The sequence below is a fragment of the Moschus berezovskii genome, chromosome 8 (genome assembly GCF_049115385.1).
Source record: "Moschus berezovskii isolate FMDL1 chromosome 8, NW_MosBer_1.0, whole genome shotgun sequence".
Taxonomy (NCBI): Eukaryota; Metazoa; Chordata; class Mammalia; order Artiodactyla; family Moschidae; genus Moschus; species Moschus berezovskii.
In genome coordinates, this window is record NC_142467.1 from 92,637,323 (window position 1) to 92,654,835 (window position 17,513).

A 17,513-nucleotide genomic window follows, 5' to 3' on the forward strand; every position below is an offset into this window, starting at 1 on the left:
GGCTCAACTCCTTAGGCAACAGTACCAGAACCTAGGGGCCAGGGCCATTGTGTTCTGCACCCTGTGGCCTCAGCCTTCTCATCCGTACAGAGGTTATGAGTTACCGATGACCCTTAAGGCCTCTGACCCAGGGACAATTGGGTTCTTAGGGTGGGCAGATTAGAAAATACTAATTTAAGACACTCAGTATAATTTGAATTTCTGATTATCAACGAATAACTTTTTTACTTTGTGTACGCCTCAAATATAATTAAGCCTAAGTATAAATAATTATATCATCAACCGCAGCACAACGCCAGGTTGCAGACTACAAGTCCCACAATCCATTGCCACATTCCCTTTTAGGAAACTGTCATGATTTTTTTGATTCTTCTTTCATTCATTTATCCAAAAATTATATAACCCACCCGTTGTGTGCCAGGCCTTGGGTCAAGTTCTGAGGAATACATCAGTGCACAAAGCAAACACAAGTCTTTGCCCTCAGGCAATTTAAAATCTATTTTCTTTGGGAGTTTTAAGTGATTTTTCCCAGACATCTGTCAGGAAGACTTCAGCTCCCATGACCCCTTGTGCTTGCTCGAGACCACAATTCCCAGGAGTCCTAGCGCAACAGGTCCGCCCCTCTCTTCCTTATTTCTAACTTTCTTCCGGGTCGCAAGGTCACCTCCTGTACAACCTCTTCCTCCCGTCCCTCGCCTTTCTCCCACAGCAAAGACAGGGTTTCAGTAAGTTACACTGCTAATAGTTTGTTTTAAAGTCTCCATATTTTCTGACTTGGAGTTTAAGCGAAACTTTAGCCAGTCCACCACAGCTTTCTCTATTAGGGAGTAACAGAATGGGCCCACAACTCCCATGTAGCTCCGCGTGCCGGGAAGACTACAACTCCCAGTAGGCAGCGCGGCTGACGGGCGGCCCTCGGCGGTGCCGGCAGGACCCCGGGGCGGGCGCGGGCTGCCCCGCGCGGCGCCCGCAGGACCCCGGCGCCTACCCATGCCGAGGTGAGTCCACGGGAGCCACTGCCACCGCCGTCCCGACCCCGCCGCCACCCCGCGCGGCCCCGCCGCCGGCCAGGATGCTGGAGGAAGCGGGCGAGGTGCTGGAGAATATGCTGAAGGCGTCGTGCCTGCCTCTCGGCTTCATCGTCTTCCTGCCCGCGGTGCTGCTGCTCGTCGCACCGCCGCTGCCCGCTGCCGATGCGGCTCACGAGTTCACCGTGTACCGTATGCAGCAGTACGACCTGCAGGGGCAACCCTACGGTGCGTGGACCCGGGCCCCTGGCCTCCCCCCTGGGCCCAGCTCTTCTCCTGGGCTCTTGGTCTCCCCCAGCTCAGCCGCCCAGCCTCCCGCCTCCCTAGGGCACCGGCCTATGCCAGCCGGGATGCCCCTTCCCGCGGTTCGGTCTCTACTTCCTGGGCCTCAGGACCTGCCTCTCCCACACGTCCAGCAGGAGTCCAGCTTGCAGACCTCACTTGGGCTGCCAGACCCTTTACCGGAGCTCCAGGCAAGTCCGAGCCTGGATTTCTGGACCGCTGCTGGGCCTCTAGCTCTCTCTGTCCAGTGTCACGGGGGCCCACCGCGCTTTCTCCCACAGCCCTCTGGCCCCGAACTCCCTCCCAGCCACAGGCCACACTGTCGCTGCTCTGATCTCCTGGGTCCCCTCTCTCTCCCCAGTCCCCAGCTGGAACAGAACGCCAGCCTTGGGCCTCCTTGATTTGGAGTGGAGCCTCTCAGCGCCCTTCTTCCAGGCTAAGCTGGCCAACCCTGCACAGCCCTTCAGCACGCGGGTGCGCTTTATCTAGTGCTCACATTCTGCCCTGCTTTAGGGCTCAGATCTCTGATCGCTCACCCCAGCCTGTCTCTATGTCGAGGCCCTCCCTGGTCCCAGGTTATGAGTTAGGTTCCTCAGAAATTCTCCTGCCTTTGGGCTTCTGAAATCCGTTGGACTCCATGTACTGCTCTCTGCTTGAGAGCGTACCCACCCCTCAGCTTCCTGGAAGCCCCCCTGCTGCTCCTTCTCCCCAGGATTTCAGGCCTCCAGGCCTGGATCCTGCCTAGCTTCTGTTCCTCAGCCCTGCCCCCTCATCTGTTAAAGTCTTTCGAAAGTGACCTCTCTTTTCCCGGCCTTGCTGTATCTGGTGTTCCAGAACCTTCTGGGCTCTGATTTCTCTCCCAGCTTGGTGTCTTAGGCCCCCGGCAAGCAAGGCCCGTCCACCCCAAGAGGGCTTCCCCTCCCCAGTCCCCTGATTGACAGGCTCCTGGCATTTAGTGGGGCCAGGCCAGGGGTTCTGCCCCACACCTCACTGCGCCTGGGACAACCTCACTCAGAAAATTATCTGGGCCAGATTGTCAGCAGTGCCAAGGGGGAGAACTCAGGGTTACAGTGTTGGCTGCAGACCCCAGGCTCCTCGCCAGTGGGGTGCCCGGAGCCCCTAAGGAGCGGGCAGTTTGTGTGTGTTGATGGCATCCCCCTGGGAAGAGGGTCTGTGCCAGTGGTGTCGCAGGTGGCTCTTTGGGATGACTTTTGGCGTTTCAGCATCATAATTTTGAATAGCCACGTGTGACTGGTGGCTCTGTCCTGGTCTGGAGGATTCGGCCATTCCATTGGCGGGATCCTAGCTCTCTCCAGATAACTCTCTGTTCCTTCCCTCACCATATCACCCCCCCGTCCTGTCTCACACTGGGAGCCTTGCTGCGAGCTCTCCTAGCACACCCAGCTCTGCTCCGGCCCCTTGGGCAGCTGTAATCTGGCCGCCTGGATGCCCCGTGTCTCTTGCTGCCTGCTCAGCACTGGCCTGCTTGTTGATATGGCCCCCTGTCCTTGCCCAGACAGGCGCTTCCTGACACTCCAACCATGATCACTGTCTGCCTCGTCCTCCACGTGGGCCCTCGGAATCTTCAATACTTCCTCTCTGTCCTCCTCCCCTCCTCTCTCTGAGTCCTTTGCCCCCAGCCCTTGATTCCTTCCTATTCTTTTTTCTGACCCTGTGACTCCCTCACCCACACACCCTCCTTCCCAGCCCCCATCTTTGCCAGACACCGAGTGGGCTCAGGGATGAGCAGAGGGGCTTGACGGGGCGCCCACCCATCTCGGCTCACACATCTATACCCCCACCCTGGTCCCACCCGGCAGTGTCCCCCATTGGCAGGGATGTGGGGAGCCCGCCACTGCCCGGGGAGATGCTGGTGGGATAGTCCAGTGGAGCAGGGAACCCCAGCTCCCTCCCAGTGGTGGAGCATCTGAGAGCTGCTCTGCTGGGTCATCGCTGATTGCAGTGTCCCCAGCATCACTCATGCCCTTGCTCTGAACCTCATTTCCCAACTTCCTGTCCGCTCTCCACACCTCTTGAGAAACCGGCAGCCCAGCAGCTGGGCAGGAGAGGCGTGTGTGTGCTCTTTGAGCTGGGGTGTGAGCTGGGCCCTGGGTGTGGCCTGCCTCCCTGCCCTCCCACAACGGACTCCAGCCTCCCTGGACTGGGCCGCTCATGCCCATCCCACTTGGTCCCCTGCAGAAACGGCTCTGGTAGGCAGGGACGTGGGCACCCACGCTGGGCACCGGGATGGGCTCTCTGCCCCTTGTTGTAAATAAAGTTTTATTGGCACTCCGCCACTCCTACAGTCAGTGGCTTTACATTGCATAAGACTAGTGCCACTGCAGGGAGAGAGAACTGGCCTTCGATTGAAAAGTCTGTGACCTCCGTTCAGATCTGGTCCCATAGTGGGGACCTGCAACTTCCCATCCAGGTGTCCAGAGCCCATCATGACGCAGGGCCAACAGGCGTTGCAGACTTCAGCTTTGCGTCAACCAAGGTGGTCTCTGCTCTTGGGGTGCTTAGCCTCTGAGGGGACACTTGGGGGTCTGGTGTCAGCCTGACTCTGCTCTCACCACCTCCTTTCCCTCTCTGGCTGTCCTCTTCCTTCTGGAAAGCGGGTCACAGTCGGCACAGGCAGCCCTGTGTGTCCCTACCCTGAGGTGACATCTGAGCCACCCCCGGAAGGCTGTGGCTGGGACAGGTGGGGCGTGGGGGGAGGGCCAACCCGCCTTTTCAGAGTTTCAAGGGCTCCTGAAGGTCTCTGCTGCCCTCCCCTACCAGGCCCTCGGGGGCTCCCTGTCACCCTAAAGCAGAAGAGGGGCCCCGGAGGGGTGGGGAGAGGCATGGAGGCCCCTGCCTGGGGTGCACAGCCCAGCTCCCTTGTTCACTGGCCCCTGCCCCTGAGACGGCCCTGCCCTTTCCCACCTGGGAGACTGTCTCTTCTGTGTCCTTCTGGTCCCCTCCCCTGGACTGGCCCTCAGGATGGGCTGTAGGAAGCGACCCTTCTCGTGCTGGCCAATGCATTCCTGCAAAGCAGTGGTGGGAGGGGCCCTGCCCCTGGTCTGAGCCTGAGGCTTCGTGGGGGCTTGGTATGTCTCCAAGGACACAAGTGTCACCTCACCCGGCCGCCCTGTTCTCCAAGCAGCATGGTCCGGCTCCCGTGGGGAAACAGACCTGTTTGTCTGCATTGTTGTCTTGACACTTGCTGTGAGGGGCTGAGGGTGGAGGCCCTGGGGTCACACCTGCCCCCAGTGTGGGAGAATTAGTGTGCTTGCTTTGTGCAGCCCAGCTCAGCCAGGGCCTGTGAGACATTTTGGGCACGGGGTGCCTTTGTCATCCGGGAGGTCTGACCTAAGAATCTGGAGTTTCGGCAGCATCCTGCTGAATGCTGGTGGCCCCAGCAGTGGAGGGGGCCCGTCCAAGCCCCGCTCCCCTCAGTCCAGGGAGGATAGAGGGCCCCGAGGGCCGTGCACCCAGGCAGTGCCACCACGGGAGTCCATGTGCTGCATCAAATGTCTGCACTGCTTCTTGCCCTTTCCGCTCTCAAGGCAGAGGTGCTCTGTGTGTGAAGGGACACACCAGCCTTAGAACAGTGGGCTTCCCTGGTGGCTCAGACAGTAAAGAATCTGCCTGTGATGCAGGAGACATGGGTTCAATCCCTGGGTTGGGAGGATCCCCTGGAGGAGAAAATGGCAACCCACTCTAGTATTCTTGCCTGGGAAATCCCATGGACAGAGGAGCCTGGTGGGCTACAGTCCATGGGGTCGCAAAGAGTCAGATAAAGACTGAGCGACTTTCACTTTGGCTACACAATCCTGGTTACAACCTGCCCCTTCCACTCTGGAGGGAAGGAGTCAGTTGCCTGAAAAAAGCTTGTGAGCAAGGCAGGGTCCACGCCAGGAGGCAGCTTCTCACTTCCTACCTGATTCTCTGGATCTTTCTTGAGAAAAATCCGGGTGGCCCTGCTCCCAGGGGTCACGGGGCTATGTCTGGGGTTGTCTGTGATTACCACATCTAGGGGGGCTCCTGGCAACAAGGGTGAGAGGGCCAGGGAGGCTGCTGTATACCCTGCAGCACCCAGGATGGCCCACAGGCGACAGTGTGGCCCTGACTGTGGAAGAAAGTGGACAGACCCTGGCGCTTGCCCTCCTGAGGGCCCTTGGGGAGACCAAACATTTGTTCATTCATTCCATGTCCTGAGCGCGCTAGACTGGTAGTTGCTAGGTGATGCTGGGTTCACACTGCAGTAAACAAGCTTCGTGCCCCTGGAACCCCCGGGCTAGTTACCTGGGGGCTGGGGGGTGGTGGTTGGCCTGGAGAGGGCAGGGTTTGGGTTTTCCCCAGGACATTGGGAACCTGGAGGTGGGGAGGTGCAGCCCCCTAGTTTGGGGGCTCCCTCTGCTGGTGTCTGGATCCTGGAGTGGCGCGGGTGCTGGGGAAACTGTGCTGGGCGTCTGGGAACAATCTAGGCAGGGCGGGAGGCTGGGGGTTGGGTTTGCTCAGCTGACACGTGTCCGCCTGCGGGTCCTGGAGCCGTGGGGAACCCGGTGGTGAAGGACTCGGGGAGCAAGACCAGCTGAGTTCCGGTCCTAGTGCTCTTGCTGAGGGTCTTGCCTGGGGGTGGGGTGGGTGGCTTGGGGGAGACCCTGGCTGCCTCTGTCGGGTGGGTTGAGGGCACCAGCCTCCTCGCCATCACAGGGTGGCTGAGCGGATAGGGACCTCACTTTCTGGGGGATGGCTGCAGCAGGGGGTGTCGTGCAGAGAGCAGGGACAGCCGGTAGGGCTGTCTAGGAATGTGGGCAGGGAGGGGATGTGGGCCCAGGGAGAAGGTTCTTGGAAGGCCCCGCGAGTCCCCGGGGTTGGGCTGGGTGCCAGGCGGGCTGGCGGCCGGCGGGGCCCGGCACCCCGCTCAGGGCCACGTCCCTGCAGGCACGCGGAACGCGGTGCTCAACACGGAGGCGCGCACCATCGACGCGGACGTGCTGAGCCGGCGCTGCGTGCTCGTGCGGCTGCTGGACTTCTCGTACGAGCGCTACCAGCGCGCCCTGCGCCAGTCTGCCGGCGCCGTGGTCATCATCCTACCGCGGACCATGGCCGCCGTGCCGCAGGACGTCGTCCGGGTGAGCCCTGCCTCGCCCCGGGGTACCCCCTCTCCCTCCGGGCCCCCTTTCCCCACACACCCCGCAAACCGAACGCGTGCCTCTCTCGCAGCAATTCATGGAGATTGAGCCTGAGATGCTGGCCATGGAGACCATCGTTCCCGTGTACTTTGCTGTAGAGGACGATGCCTTGCTGTCTATCTACGAGCAGACGCAGGCTGCCTCTGCTTCCCAGGGCTCCGCCTCTGCCGCCGAAGGTGGGCTGGGGGGGTTGCTACAGTGCGAGGGAGCGCGTGGATAGGCCACGCTGTGCTGTTTCTGGGGCTCCCCCTTTCCAAGCCAACACATCCTTAACCGTGGGGGCACCAGGCATCACAGATCCCATCTTGCAGTCGCCACCCGCAGGGAGGAATCTTCCCGGACCAGGGATTGAACCCTCGTCCTTTGCACTGGCGGGTGTATTCATTACCAGTGAGCCACCAGGGAATCCCTACAGTTGTGTTTTTAAATGTTTAAATGTGTAAAGAACAGAAGGATTTGAGGCAGGGTGAGATCCTGGGCGTTTTAAGGCAGCCCCTGCCCCCAGGTGAAGTGGACCTTTAGCTCACACCCTCTCCCGATTCTGGAGAGAACAAAACTTTCCTTTTTGTAAATCTCTGTTCTCACTCCATCTGCACTTTTGGGGCTGGGCTGGGGGTCATGAGCTGTCTGATGGGAAACTCAAGTTTTGGCGTCCCTGCTCAAGTGATCCTTGGAAAGCTGGGTCAGAGGCAGTGTGCACCCCTCTGTGATTTAGGAAGGGGCCCTGATGGCCCTGCAGAGCAGAGCGAGGGCACACATGGGTTCCCATGTGGGAACCAGGAGACTGTTTCACCAGCCCTTGTCCTGGATGCCCAGGTTCGTTCACATGTCCAGTTATCGCATTGTGTTTTGTCCATGTGATCAGTCCTGCTTTTGCTCAGACCGAATGCTTAGAGTCTGGGGTGATGAGGACCCAGGTTCTGGTCTGGGACCCGCCCCCCCAGCTGCTGCAGGGCAGTCATGGGGCTCAGGCTGACCCTCCCTGGCCCTGTATCCAGTGCTGCTGCACACCGCCACCGCCAACGGCTTCCAGATGGTCACCAGCGGGGTCCAGAGCAAGGCCGTGAGTGACTGGCTCATCACCAGCGTGGAGGTAAGTGCTTGGCGCCTAGCTGCCTGTCCCCACGGGAGGGGCTTCTTCTTGGGCGAGGGGATCAAGTGGCCGCCTCTGGGGAGGTGGGGCTCCTCCAGCTCCTCCTCCTTCCCGGTCCCCTGCCTCCTGGAGTGGCCACCTGCTTCCCACTTCTTGGAACATTCTCTAAGCTGGGAGAGAGGAGAGCTCAGGGTGGTAACTAAAGCAGAGTGCAGAAAAATCCAGACACCCATCTCCCATTAGGAGGTGTCCAGGCCAGAGCAAGCTCCCAAGTCGTCCCCCACTTCCATTCTCTCCATGGGCAAACGTGGGGTTTTATCACTGCTCCCTCCAGAAAAAAGCTCTGAGCAGTTTTGTTCCCATTTCCTGCACCAGGAGGCCTCCGCTGTCTCCTTGCAGGGCAGCCCTCCATCCAGAGAGTAAAAGCTGCAGGGCCTTAGCGCCTGATGCCCTTAGGCAGTGCTCTGGACAGGTCTTCCCAACTGCTCCTTGCTGGATTTGATGGAGGTCCAGTTTACACAAGAGGACCCTGACTCCTGGGCTCTTCCTGTGCTGTCCTTTCAGGCAGGGTCTTATAGACGAGTGGGGTCTCCATCAGCGGAGCTCAGCCTATGAAGGGTAGACCTGGTTTCCAGGTGGAGAAACAGAGCTGGCACCTTGGCCCCCAGCAGAATCTGGTGTTGCTGTTTCTGTAAATAAAGTTTTACTGGAAAGTGACCATGCCCACTGGTGCCCACGGTGTAGCCGGCAGAGCCTAGAACCCTGCCCCCCGAGGTGAGGGTGGCTGTTGCTTCCTATGGGCAGGCCCTTCACACCCATGTCTCTGCAGGGGCGACTGACTGGGCTGGGTGGAGAGGACCTGCCCACCATCGTCATCGTGGCCCACTATGATGCCTTCGGGGTGGCCCCGGTATGTCCATGCCCTCCCTGCCCAGCTGGGGACTCTAGCTTCAGGCTGCAGGGTAGCAGGGTTGGGGGAGCTTCCCACGTGTGCAGCGGTTGGGCCATGCCACGGGTGCATCAGTCAGGTTTGGGCAGAGCTGGGGGTTAGAGGGGAGAGGAAGCGATCCCTGCTGGACTGGAAATGACCGAAGGTAAGATTGTGGGGGTGGGGTTCAGAGTGGGCCACAGGCCGGGGTGGAGGTGGGTGGTGGTGCCCGTGGCGGTGGGGTGAGCGCACCCTCTGTCCCTGCCTGCAGTGGCTGTCGCACGGCGCGGACTCCAATGGGAGTGGTATCTCGGTGCTGCTGGAACTCGCCCGCCTCTTCTCCAGGCTGTACACCTACAAGCGCACCCATGCTGCGTGAGTGACAGGGCCTGGAGCTGGGGGCTGGCTGACCCGGGATCTCAGAGTTGGTTCAGTCAGGCCCCGCCCCTCCAGGTCCACCCACCTACCCCCTCCCCGGGAATCCCACCAGGGGCTGGGCTGCTTCCAGATGCAAGAGACAGAAACCCCTGCAGAATCTTTATGGCCACTTAGACGAGCGTCTCCCCGTCTTGGACACTGCGATCTCTCGCAGGGGCACTTGTCCACACAGCACGGTGCCCTGGGAGAGCAGGGCCCTAGTAGCCAGTGGGTCTCCCCAAACTTCACACTCCAGGCCCCAGCCTGCTCTCAGAGAGATGGCTTGAGAAGCACTGTGCTCACGGTCCATTGCGGCAGGTGGTGGTGAGCGTTGAGAGCAAGCTGTTGGCGGGGCCACACTTGCTGTGTTTCTTTTATAAGGACTGCCGTGGTTGTGGTGAGGTGGGTGCAGCTGGGGTGGGGGCACAGTTACATGGTCCTTCACCACCCCGCTGGCTTCACTTCTGCTCAGGAAGGTGGTGCTGAGTTCCCATCACTTCCTGTTTCCTGGTTGGTCCACCCAGTCTGAGTGGGTGCACCACTCTGAATGGTCCACCTCTCCACTCTGAGAGGTCGCTGGAGCCTCCCTTCTCACGCTGGAGACAATGGGTGAAGTTGGGATGTCTGTGGTGTCAGGACTAGGGGGCTCTTGGCACTCACCTGTGGGGGCCAGGGATGTGCCCAGCTTCCGCAGCACTCAGGATGCCCCAATGTCAGCAGTGCCAGGACAGGGTGGGATTGGGTACTCAGCGGGGGGACCATCCCCTCCTTGTTGGGAGCCTGGACTCCCCCACCTGTCAACTCTGTGGCCCCACTCCTCCCTGCCAGGTACAACCTCCTGTTCTTTGCTTCCGGAGGAGGCAAGTTTAACTACCAGGGCACCAAGCGCTGGCTGGAAGACAACCTGGACCACACAGGTGAGCGGCCCCCGTGGCCGGGGTGGGGTCTGGGCCCCCAGTACTGCCCACACCCCCCGCCCACCAGCCCTCAATGCCTGCAGATTCCAGCCTGCTCCAGGACAACGTGGCCTTCGTCCTCTGCCTGGACACTGTGGGCCGGGGGGACAGCCTCCACCTGCATGTGTCCAAGCCGCCCAGGGAGGGGACGCTGCAGCATGCCTTCCTGCGGGAGCTCGAGACGGTAGGCACCCCGTGAGGGCTGAGCGGGGACATGGGAGCTGCTCGTGTAAACCCTGGGGCCTCAGTTGGGTTTCCGGCGGGCAGGTGGGCTTCTCCTCAGGTTCCAGAAGCAGGAGGTTCGGGGAGGGACTGGGGATCCATTGGGCGGCAGGGGCCACCTCTACAGAGGCCAGTGAAGCCAGGGCCTGGCACATGGGCACCGGGCAGAGCCTCATGGCTCCCCTCGCAGGTGGCCGCCCACCAGTTTCCCGAGGTGCGGTTCTCCATGGTGCACAAGAAGATCAACCTGGCCGAGGATATCCTGGCCTGGGAGCACGAGCGCTTCGCCATCCGCCGGCTGCCTGCCTTCACCCTGTCTCACCTGGAGAGCCACCGTGATGGCCAGCGCAGCAGCATCATGGACGTGAGGTGAGAGCCCCCCACCCCCATCGGATTGAGCCCATCAGGCTTCCTGGAGGAGGTGGCCCCAGAACTGAGGGACATGAGCCAGGTGAAGAGAGGGAAAAATTGATGGGGCGGGGTGCTGCGAGAGCCAGTGGCCGCCACCTCACCCTGCCTCCCCGGAAGCCTGCACCCCACACCCACTCGGGTCAGGATGTGTCGCCTTTGAAGCGCCACTCCTCTGGTCCTGTGTGGCTTCAGCCCTCGCTGACCCTGGGCTTGTGGCTGTGCTGCCATCCTTGACTCCGTTGTCATGGGTCCCCTCCCCGTGCCTGTGTCCAGGCTCCCCTCCTTATGAGGACAGAACCATGGACTTCAGGACCCTCTGCTCCATTGTGACTGCATATTAACCAGTCACATCTGTGGATACCCTGCTGCCAGTTCGGGTCCCATCCCGGGGTTTGGTCAGCCGTGGGTGTGGGGGACACCGTAGCCCTTCTACAGGGCGTTACCTCAGCTCTGCCCTCGGCAGCCGGTGGCAGCAGATGTCCTGACCACACCCCCCCCCCCAATACCCCCAGGTTCTGGAGGAGCACACGGGCCCAGAGCTGTCTGGTCACTGAGGCCCATGGGCATCCTCAGGGCTCAGCTGGGCACCCGGGGCAGCCCCGTGAGGGGTGGGCCTGACACACAGAGGAGCCCGAGGTGTGGGGTGGGGGACCATCCGCTGGGAAGGCTTTTGTTTTTTCTGTCTTTTCATCATCAGATACATATGTGATCATTCTTGGTTTTGGGTGATTGACGCCACTTCCAAATATGTATGTTTTTAAAATCTGTCCTCTAAGGAGGGTGGGAGGGGAGTTCAGGATGGCGGGGGACACATGTACAGCTGTGACTGATTCATGGTGATGTATTGTAAAGTAATTAGCCTCTAATTAAATAAATAAAGATAAGTGAATAAATAAAATCTGTCCTCGAAGGTCCCGGGTTGACTCGAAAACCCTTACCCGAAACACGAGGCTCATCGCTGAGGCCTTGACCCGTGTCATCTACAACTTGACAGAGAAGGTGAGGCCCCGGCCACCCGTGAGCCGCCCTCTCTGCCCCCTCCGCCAGCCCCGCAGGGGGTCTGAGCTCAGCCCCGGCCCGCCTCTCTCTGCAGGGGACACCCCCGGACATGCCGGTCTTCACGGAGCAGATGGTAATGGCCTGGCCGGCGGGTGGGTGGGCTCGGGGGCGTGGTGGGAGTGTGTGTGGGGGTCCTGTGACCACCGTCGCGTCACCGCAGCAGATCCAGCAGGAGCAGCTGGACTCGGTGATGGACTGGCTGACCACCCAGCCCCGCGCCGCCCAACTCGTGGACAAGGACGGCACGTTCCTCAGCACGCTGGAGCACTACCTCGGTCGCTACCTGAAGGAGGTCAAGCCGCACCACGTCAAGGCCGACAAGCGGTGAGACCAGGCGCAGCCCTTGCCCCAGCTGGCAGAGGGCCCTTCCAGGGTCTCCCTGCCACACACTGGCCCCAGATGGAGCAAAGGGAAACTCACGGTGAAACGTAATAGGATGAGTGAGCAGTGCAGGCACCTATTAAACTGAGCTCCAGGTGAACCACGAACTATCCCAGCATAAGTACCTCTCATGTGGTGTCTGGGATACTTACACTGAACTGCCGTGTCGTCTTTATCTTCAGTCCTCACGGAACTGAAGCCCCGTGTTTTATCTGGCAGCCCTGTACCCCTGCCTACCCTCGGTGATCCTTCTGTGCCCTGGGCCTCAGGCGACTGATACCCCTGGCCCCCTCCTGCCCTCAGAATGGTCCTGCCCACTGCAGGCCTCCTGGGCTTTGTCTTTCTGTTTGATGCTCCCACGTTCCCTGGTTGGGATGAATGAGGACTGAGGAAGGGTGCCTGGGGGACCCTCAGGCAGGAGACACCCCTCTTCCTCCACAGACAGCTCAGTGCCACTCACTGGCTCTCCATCTTCCTCCCAATTTGTGGTACTCCAGGGAGACAGCTCTTGAACAGAAGAAGAAACTGAGGGTCACAGTGGACCCACAGCTGTGGAGCTGGGGCTTCTGAGTCCTCAGCTGTGATCCTTCTCCCTCTATAGAAACCAGACCAGAGCATTTCCACAGTCACCACACTTTGTTCTTAGAGAATTGTTGGCCCAGAAAGCCATAGAAAAGATGTTAGTTCAGAATAAAGGACGTCCTTCCTTAGGACAGACAGTGGCAACCCCCTGCAGACACATACCCAGGGTCCTCCCCCCTCCTGTGTTCCTGGGCTAGTGGGACTTCGGGTGGCTCTGATGTCAGGGTGAGCCTGCTGAGCAAGTGCTCTCTTGCCAGGGACCCCGAGTTTGTCTTCTACGACCAGCTGAAGCAGGTGATGAACGCCTACAGGTGAGCGCCCTGTCACCGCCCAGGGGCCTGGGGCCTCGGGACAGCTGGGAGCAGCTGGCTGACCGACCCCACCGCCCCCTTCCTTCCCCAGGGTCAAGCCAGCCATCTTTGACCTGCTCCTGGCCGTCTGCATTGGTGCCTACCTCGGGATGGCCTACACGGCAGTCCAGGTAAGCAGCGGGCGGTGGGAGGCGGGTCCTTGTGGGAGCCCAATGGGTGGCCCTTTTCCCCTGGTCTCACTGGAGTCCTCCCACCACCCCCAGCACTTCGACCTCTTATACAAAACAGTTCAGAGACTGCTGAAGGCGAAGACGCAGTGACCGGGCTGCCATCCCCGCCTCACCTGGAGGGCAGTGCCTCCCCCTCGGTGGCCGAAACCTTGAATTACAGAGCTTTTCTGTGTTGCTCTTGAGGACTTGGGGGCTTCTTTCTCTTTTTTTGTCCTTTGTGCTCCCCTGGAGGAGCGTCGGTGGAGGTCTGGGGCCAGGCCACAGACTCGGGGACAAATGTGTGGATGAGCCCCCCACCCTGGAGACGGCCCCATGGCCCTGGGGTATAAGCCATGGCCAGGAAAGAGGAAACGCGCCCAGCTTTTCCCCCCACCTAAGACGCTGACCTGGACCTGGCAGTCGCAGGCCAAGGAAGTCGGGCCAGGCCACCCCCCAAACCCCCTGCCCTCCACCACGCTGGCTCTGTTCTGACCTCGAGGCTGCCCTCCGCATTCCCCGAGCACCCCCCACCCCCACTCCCACGTGCTCCAGTAACTGGGGCTCTCCCTTCTTTCCTGTCTGGAGAGTGTGCCTAGGGCCTCTGGGTCTCCGGGTTCCAGCCCCTCCCGCTCAGGGGGCGGCCTCTGGATTCCCTGAAGCCCCTGGACACCCGGCACCCTCCCTGGCACCCTCCCTGTCTGCCCTCTCACCCTGCCTCTGGGTTCCTCTGCCCCGCCCGCTGCCCGGGAGCCCCGCCCACCTGGCCCCGCCCTCCTCCGAGTCCTTGGGGCTCCTGCTCAGCCTGTTCTCCTGCGGAGCCCTGGGGGCTGAGGCAGCCCCTCTGCACCTGTCCCAGGGCCTCGGTTTCCTCATCTGCACGGAGGAGGTTGCACTCAGGAGGAGCGTGTTTCCCCATGTCCCCGGAGGGGACGTGACCACAGGGGAGCTCTTCTGGGACCTGGAGGGGCAGGTCCAGGCCTTAGCCCCTGGGAAGGGGTGAAGTGGGGGAGGCGAGCAGGGCTGGGAGTGACCTCAGGGAGACCCAGGTGTACCCATTCATTAGCAATATAATCAGTGACTTGTCGAGTGCTGGGGACTCAGGATCCAGGAGGAGGGACTCCAGGGCCCTACTGGCCACCAGGGAACGCTCGCCAGCCTTTCGATTCGGAGGGGCTGGGGGCTGGCTCCCTCCCGAAGCCACCTACCGCCCACTGGAGGGAACAGGTGACTATCTGGCAGGCCTGGGAGGGGCAGGCGTGTGCTGGCGGCTCACCCTTCTTCGGGTGTCAATGTGTGAGCCAGGGACTGGCTGGGGATGCCGAGTGAGTGTCCTTCCTCCCTGGGGGGCATGGTCAGGGCCACTGACTAGGTGGAGTTCAGGCTGCTTGTGGGATGCGGCCAGACAATGAGAAATAAAGCCATAACAAACCACAGCATCTCGTGTCCTGTCGGGGCTGGGGCCTCAGGGTCTGGGCAGATCCCCTGAGGGTTTTATGCATTTCTTGGGGGGACGGTTGTGGGGAGAGCCTCGTGCCTGCATAAAGAACAGAGTCGGTGTCCTTCCTGCCCCTAGCTGGGACCACCACCCACCCCATGGCAACGTGAAGGTGACAGCCAGCTCAGAGCTGATAGATCATGGTGGGGGGTGGCGTACCACAATACAGCTGGGATCCATTACACCCCAGGCCTGGAGGCAGTGAGGGCTAGGGTCCCGTGTGTCCCCCGGCTCCTGGCCTCAGGGTCGCATGGCCATCTCTTGATGTCTCATAAGCATGCGTCCGTCTTTGGGTTTAGGGTGTATCCTGCTCCAGCCAGCATGCCAACTCACTCCACCTGCAGGTGCCCTGTTTCCACAGAAGGACACGTTCTGAAGTTTTGCTTGGTTGTGAATTTGGAAGGACACCATTCAACCTGATATGGGTGGAAGGGTGATGGCTGTATGAAGGTCAAGCCCACTGGCCAGCCCCAGCCCCAGCCCAGGCTTTGGGGAAGCCCTGGCCAGTCATTGGGGTGCCTGGTGTAGCTCCACACTGGGGTTCCAGCATCGGGCTCCGTTTCCTGGGCCTGGGAACTCCCGAGGGGTCCGCCTGCTTCCTGGGCTTCACTGTGGGGGACCCCTGATCTGGGGCCTGTCCCTGTTGGCTTCTGCCTGCCTGCACCGTTCTCAGTGCCTTTGTGTCAGGGTCCCTGCATCAGGGTCTTTGGTTTGGGGGAGCAGAGAAAAGAGTACAGAGACGTGTGCAGTGGGGAGAGGAAGCCTGGGGGAGGTAGGCGGCGCAGGGGGTGTGGTTTGAACTGCACAGCTTCAGCCAAGAAAGAGGGCTGTGAGATCCTTGACCCCAGGGAGTTGGGAACCTTGGGGGAGCTGTGGGCAGAGGAGGGGTTGGACTCAGATGCTCACGGGCGCCCTCTGGTGGCAGCTTTGGGGAAGACCGACTGGGAGTGGGTACCCCCAGCAGGTCGAGGGGCTATGCTTGTCCAGGTGGGGGGACACAGAAGGGGAGAAGGGGGCTGGGCTCCCTGGACCCAGAGGAGGGGCTTGAAGGCTGTTTCTGGACCATGCGTGGGCCTGACCACAGAGCTGCTCAAGTCTCCATAGTGACTCCCATCTTAAGGTTCAACGTCACTGTCGCTTCTTCTCAGACCCTCATGTCCCCCACACCACGACCTTGAGGCTGGAAGGTGGCTCTGGCCCCAGCTCGGATTCAGGTAAAACTTCCCACGTTTCAGGGGAAAAGCCGGCCCCTCCCCTTATTTCAACACAGGCTGTTAACTTCCTCTTCCTTTTCCACGGAACTGTTCCCATTATACCAAAAACATGAAAACCACAAAAGCGGCAGGCAGACAGCTGCCATTCCATATGTGCTGGTGTCTCCCCATCGTGTCCACCCTGGATGGAAGGCGTGTATGCATGGCCCTCAGCGCCCCTCCTGGCTTCCACCCGCGACCCCTCCCTGTGGCCTCCTTGTCCCCAGGTGCCCTCTGGTTCCGCCACTGCAGAGGGCATCCAGTCTCATTCAACTGTGGAGTCAGCCAGTATTGCCCCAGCACGTGCCAGGTGCCCTGCTGGGCATACAGATGCAGCTGCCACGCAGAGACTCTGGGGCCCGCGGTCCACTGGAGTAAAAACAAACCTCCCAGGTGGACATGAGCAGGCTTTTGAGTGAAATCAGAGTGACAGGAGGGACTCAGCCATATGGAAATCCAGGATGGTGGTCCAAGCAGAGTGCACAGCCTGTGCAAAGGCACTGGGGCAGGACCAGGCCTGGCGAGTTGCAGGAGCCGTGAGGAGGGGGCCTGTGTGGGTGGGGCAGAGATGGAAGGGGAGAGAGGAAGGAGGTGGAGCACAAGAGGCCCCTGGGGAATTGGTGGGCATTTCCTTCCTGCTGTCAGTGTGATGGGAAGCTGTGGGGAGGGAAGGGCAGAGGAGGAGGGCTGCGCAAGGCCACTGACTCCCAGGGGACAATTGTGAAGATGACCCTGTTCTGTGGGCTCCCTCAGCACCAGTGAGCATGACTGCAGGTCCCCATCAACCCTGGGCAGCAGCAAACGATTTGGGCAAAGGTGCAATCCCCTACTGGGACCCCAGTGGCATCAATCTCTTTCCAGGGTCTGTGTTTTAAGGCTATAAAACAGGAAGAGCATCTGGTGAAACCACCTTGCTCTCTCTGCACAGAGGCATCTCCCACTGTCTGTAACTTTCTCACTCTTAAAAACGTCTCTGTGTGTATGGTTATGTTGTTCAGTCGCTCAGTCATGTCCAACTCTGCAACCCCATGGACTGCAGCACACCAGCCTCCTCTGTCCTCCACTGTCTCCCAGAGTTTGCTCAAATTCATGTCCATTGAATTGAATCAATGATGCTATCTAACCATCTCATCCTCTGTTGTCCCCTTCTTCTGCCTTTAATCTTTCCCAGGATCAGGGTCTTTTCCAATGAATTGGCCCTTCATATCAGGTGGCTAAACTATTGGAGTTTCAGCTTCAGCATCAGTCCTTCCAATGAATATTCAGGGTTGATTTTCTTTTGGATTGGCTGGTTTGATCTCCTTGCAGTCCAAGGAACTCTCAAGAGTCTTCTCCAACACCACAGTTCAAAAGCATCAATTCTTCGGCATTCAGCCTTCTTTATAGTCCAGCTCTCACACCTGTACATGACTGCTGGAAAAACCATAGCTTTGACTAGACGGACCTTTATTGGCAAAGTGATGCCTCTGCTTTTTAATACACTGTCTAGATTTGTCATAGTTTTCCTTACAAGGAGAAAGCGTCTGGTTTATGGATATGTACACAATATTCAGCTTCGCTTGTGTGTGGCCTACACACCTGTGGGTCACGTTGTACTGTCCTTCTCTTGCATTAACTCTTGCTTTGGTATCTCTCACTTAGACTCCATGCTCCTTTTCCCTGCTGTGTAGTATTCTGTACTAAGAAGATACCACGGCTTATCTACT

General features: G+C 59.8%; 1 protein-coding gene across 2 annotated transcripts; it reads left to right on the plus strand.

Annotated features, from left to right (window-relative positions):
* Positions 1-907: 907 nt before the first annotated feature.
* Positions 908-14,492, plus strand: NCLN (nicalin). Of its 2 annotated transcripts, none has more exons than XM_055430442.2 (15): positions 908-1,256; positions 6,240-6,430; positions 6,522-6,666; positions 7,489-7,583; positions 8,413-8,493; positions 8,783-8,886; positions 9,757-9,845; positions 9,929-10,068; positions 10,297-10,475; positions 11,429-11,516; positions 11,611-11,649; positions 11,737-11,900; positions 12,797-12,850; positions 12,942-13,020; positions 13,114-14,492. In XM_055430442.2, the coding sequence occupies exons 1-15, from the start codon at positions 1,073-1,075 to the stop codon at positions 13,168-13,170; spliced, it is 1,689 nt and encodes a 562-aa protein (XP_055286417.1). In that variant the 5' UTR covers positions 908-1,072; the 3' UTR covers positions 13,171-14,492. The 2 variants fall into 2 exon arrangements, with proteins under 2 accessions (XP_055286417.1, XP_055286418.1); XM_055430443.2 differs by having other exon boundaries at positions 909-1,256; positions 11,740-11,900.
* Positions 14,493-17,513: the final 3,021 nt, after the last annotated feature.

What these genes read in the sequence shown, in the direction of transcription:
- NCLN (XM_055430442.2), top strand. Translation starts at nt 1,073, where the DNA reads ATGCTGGAGGAAGCGGGCGAGGTGCTGGAGAATATGCTGAAGGCGTCG. An exon ending in AGACAACCTGGACCACACAG is followed by an intron (nt 9,846 to 9,928) that starts GTGAGCGGCCCC and finishes CAATGCCTGCAG; the next exon opens with ATTCCAGCCTGCTCCAGGAC. An exon ending in CACGTCAAGGCCGACAAGCG is followed by an intron (nt 11,901 to 12,796) that starts GTGAGACCAGGC and finishes CTCTCTTGCCAG; the next exon opens with GGACCCCGAGTTTGTCTTCT.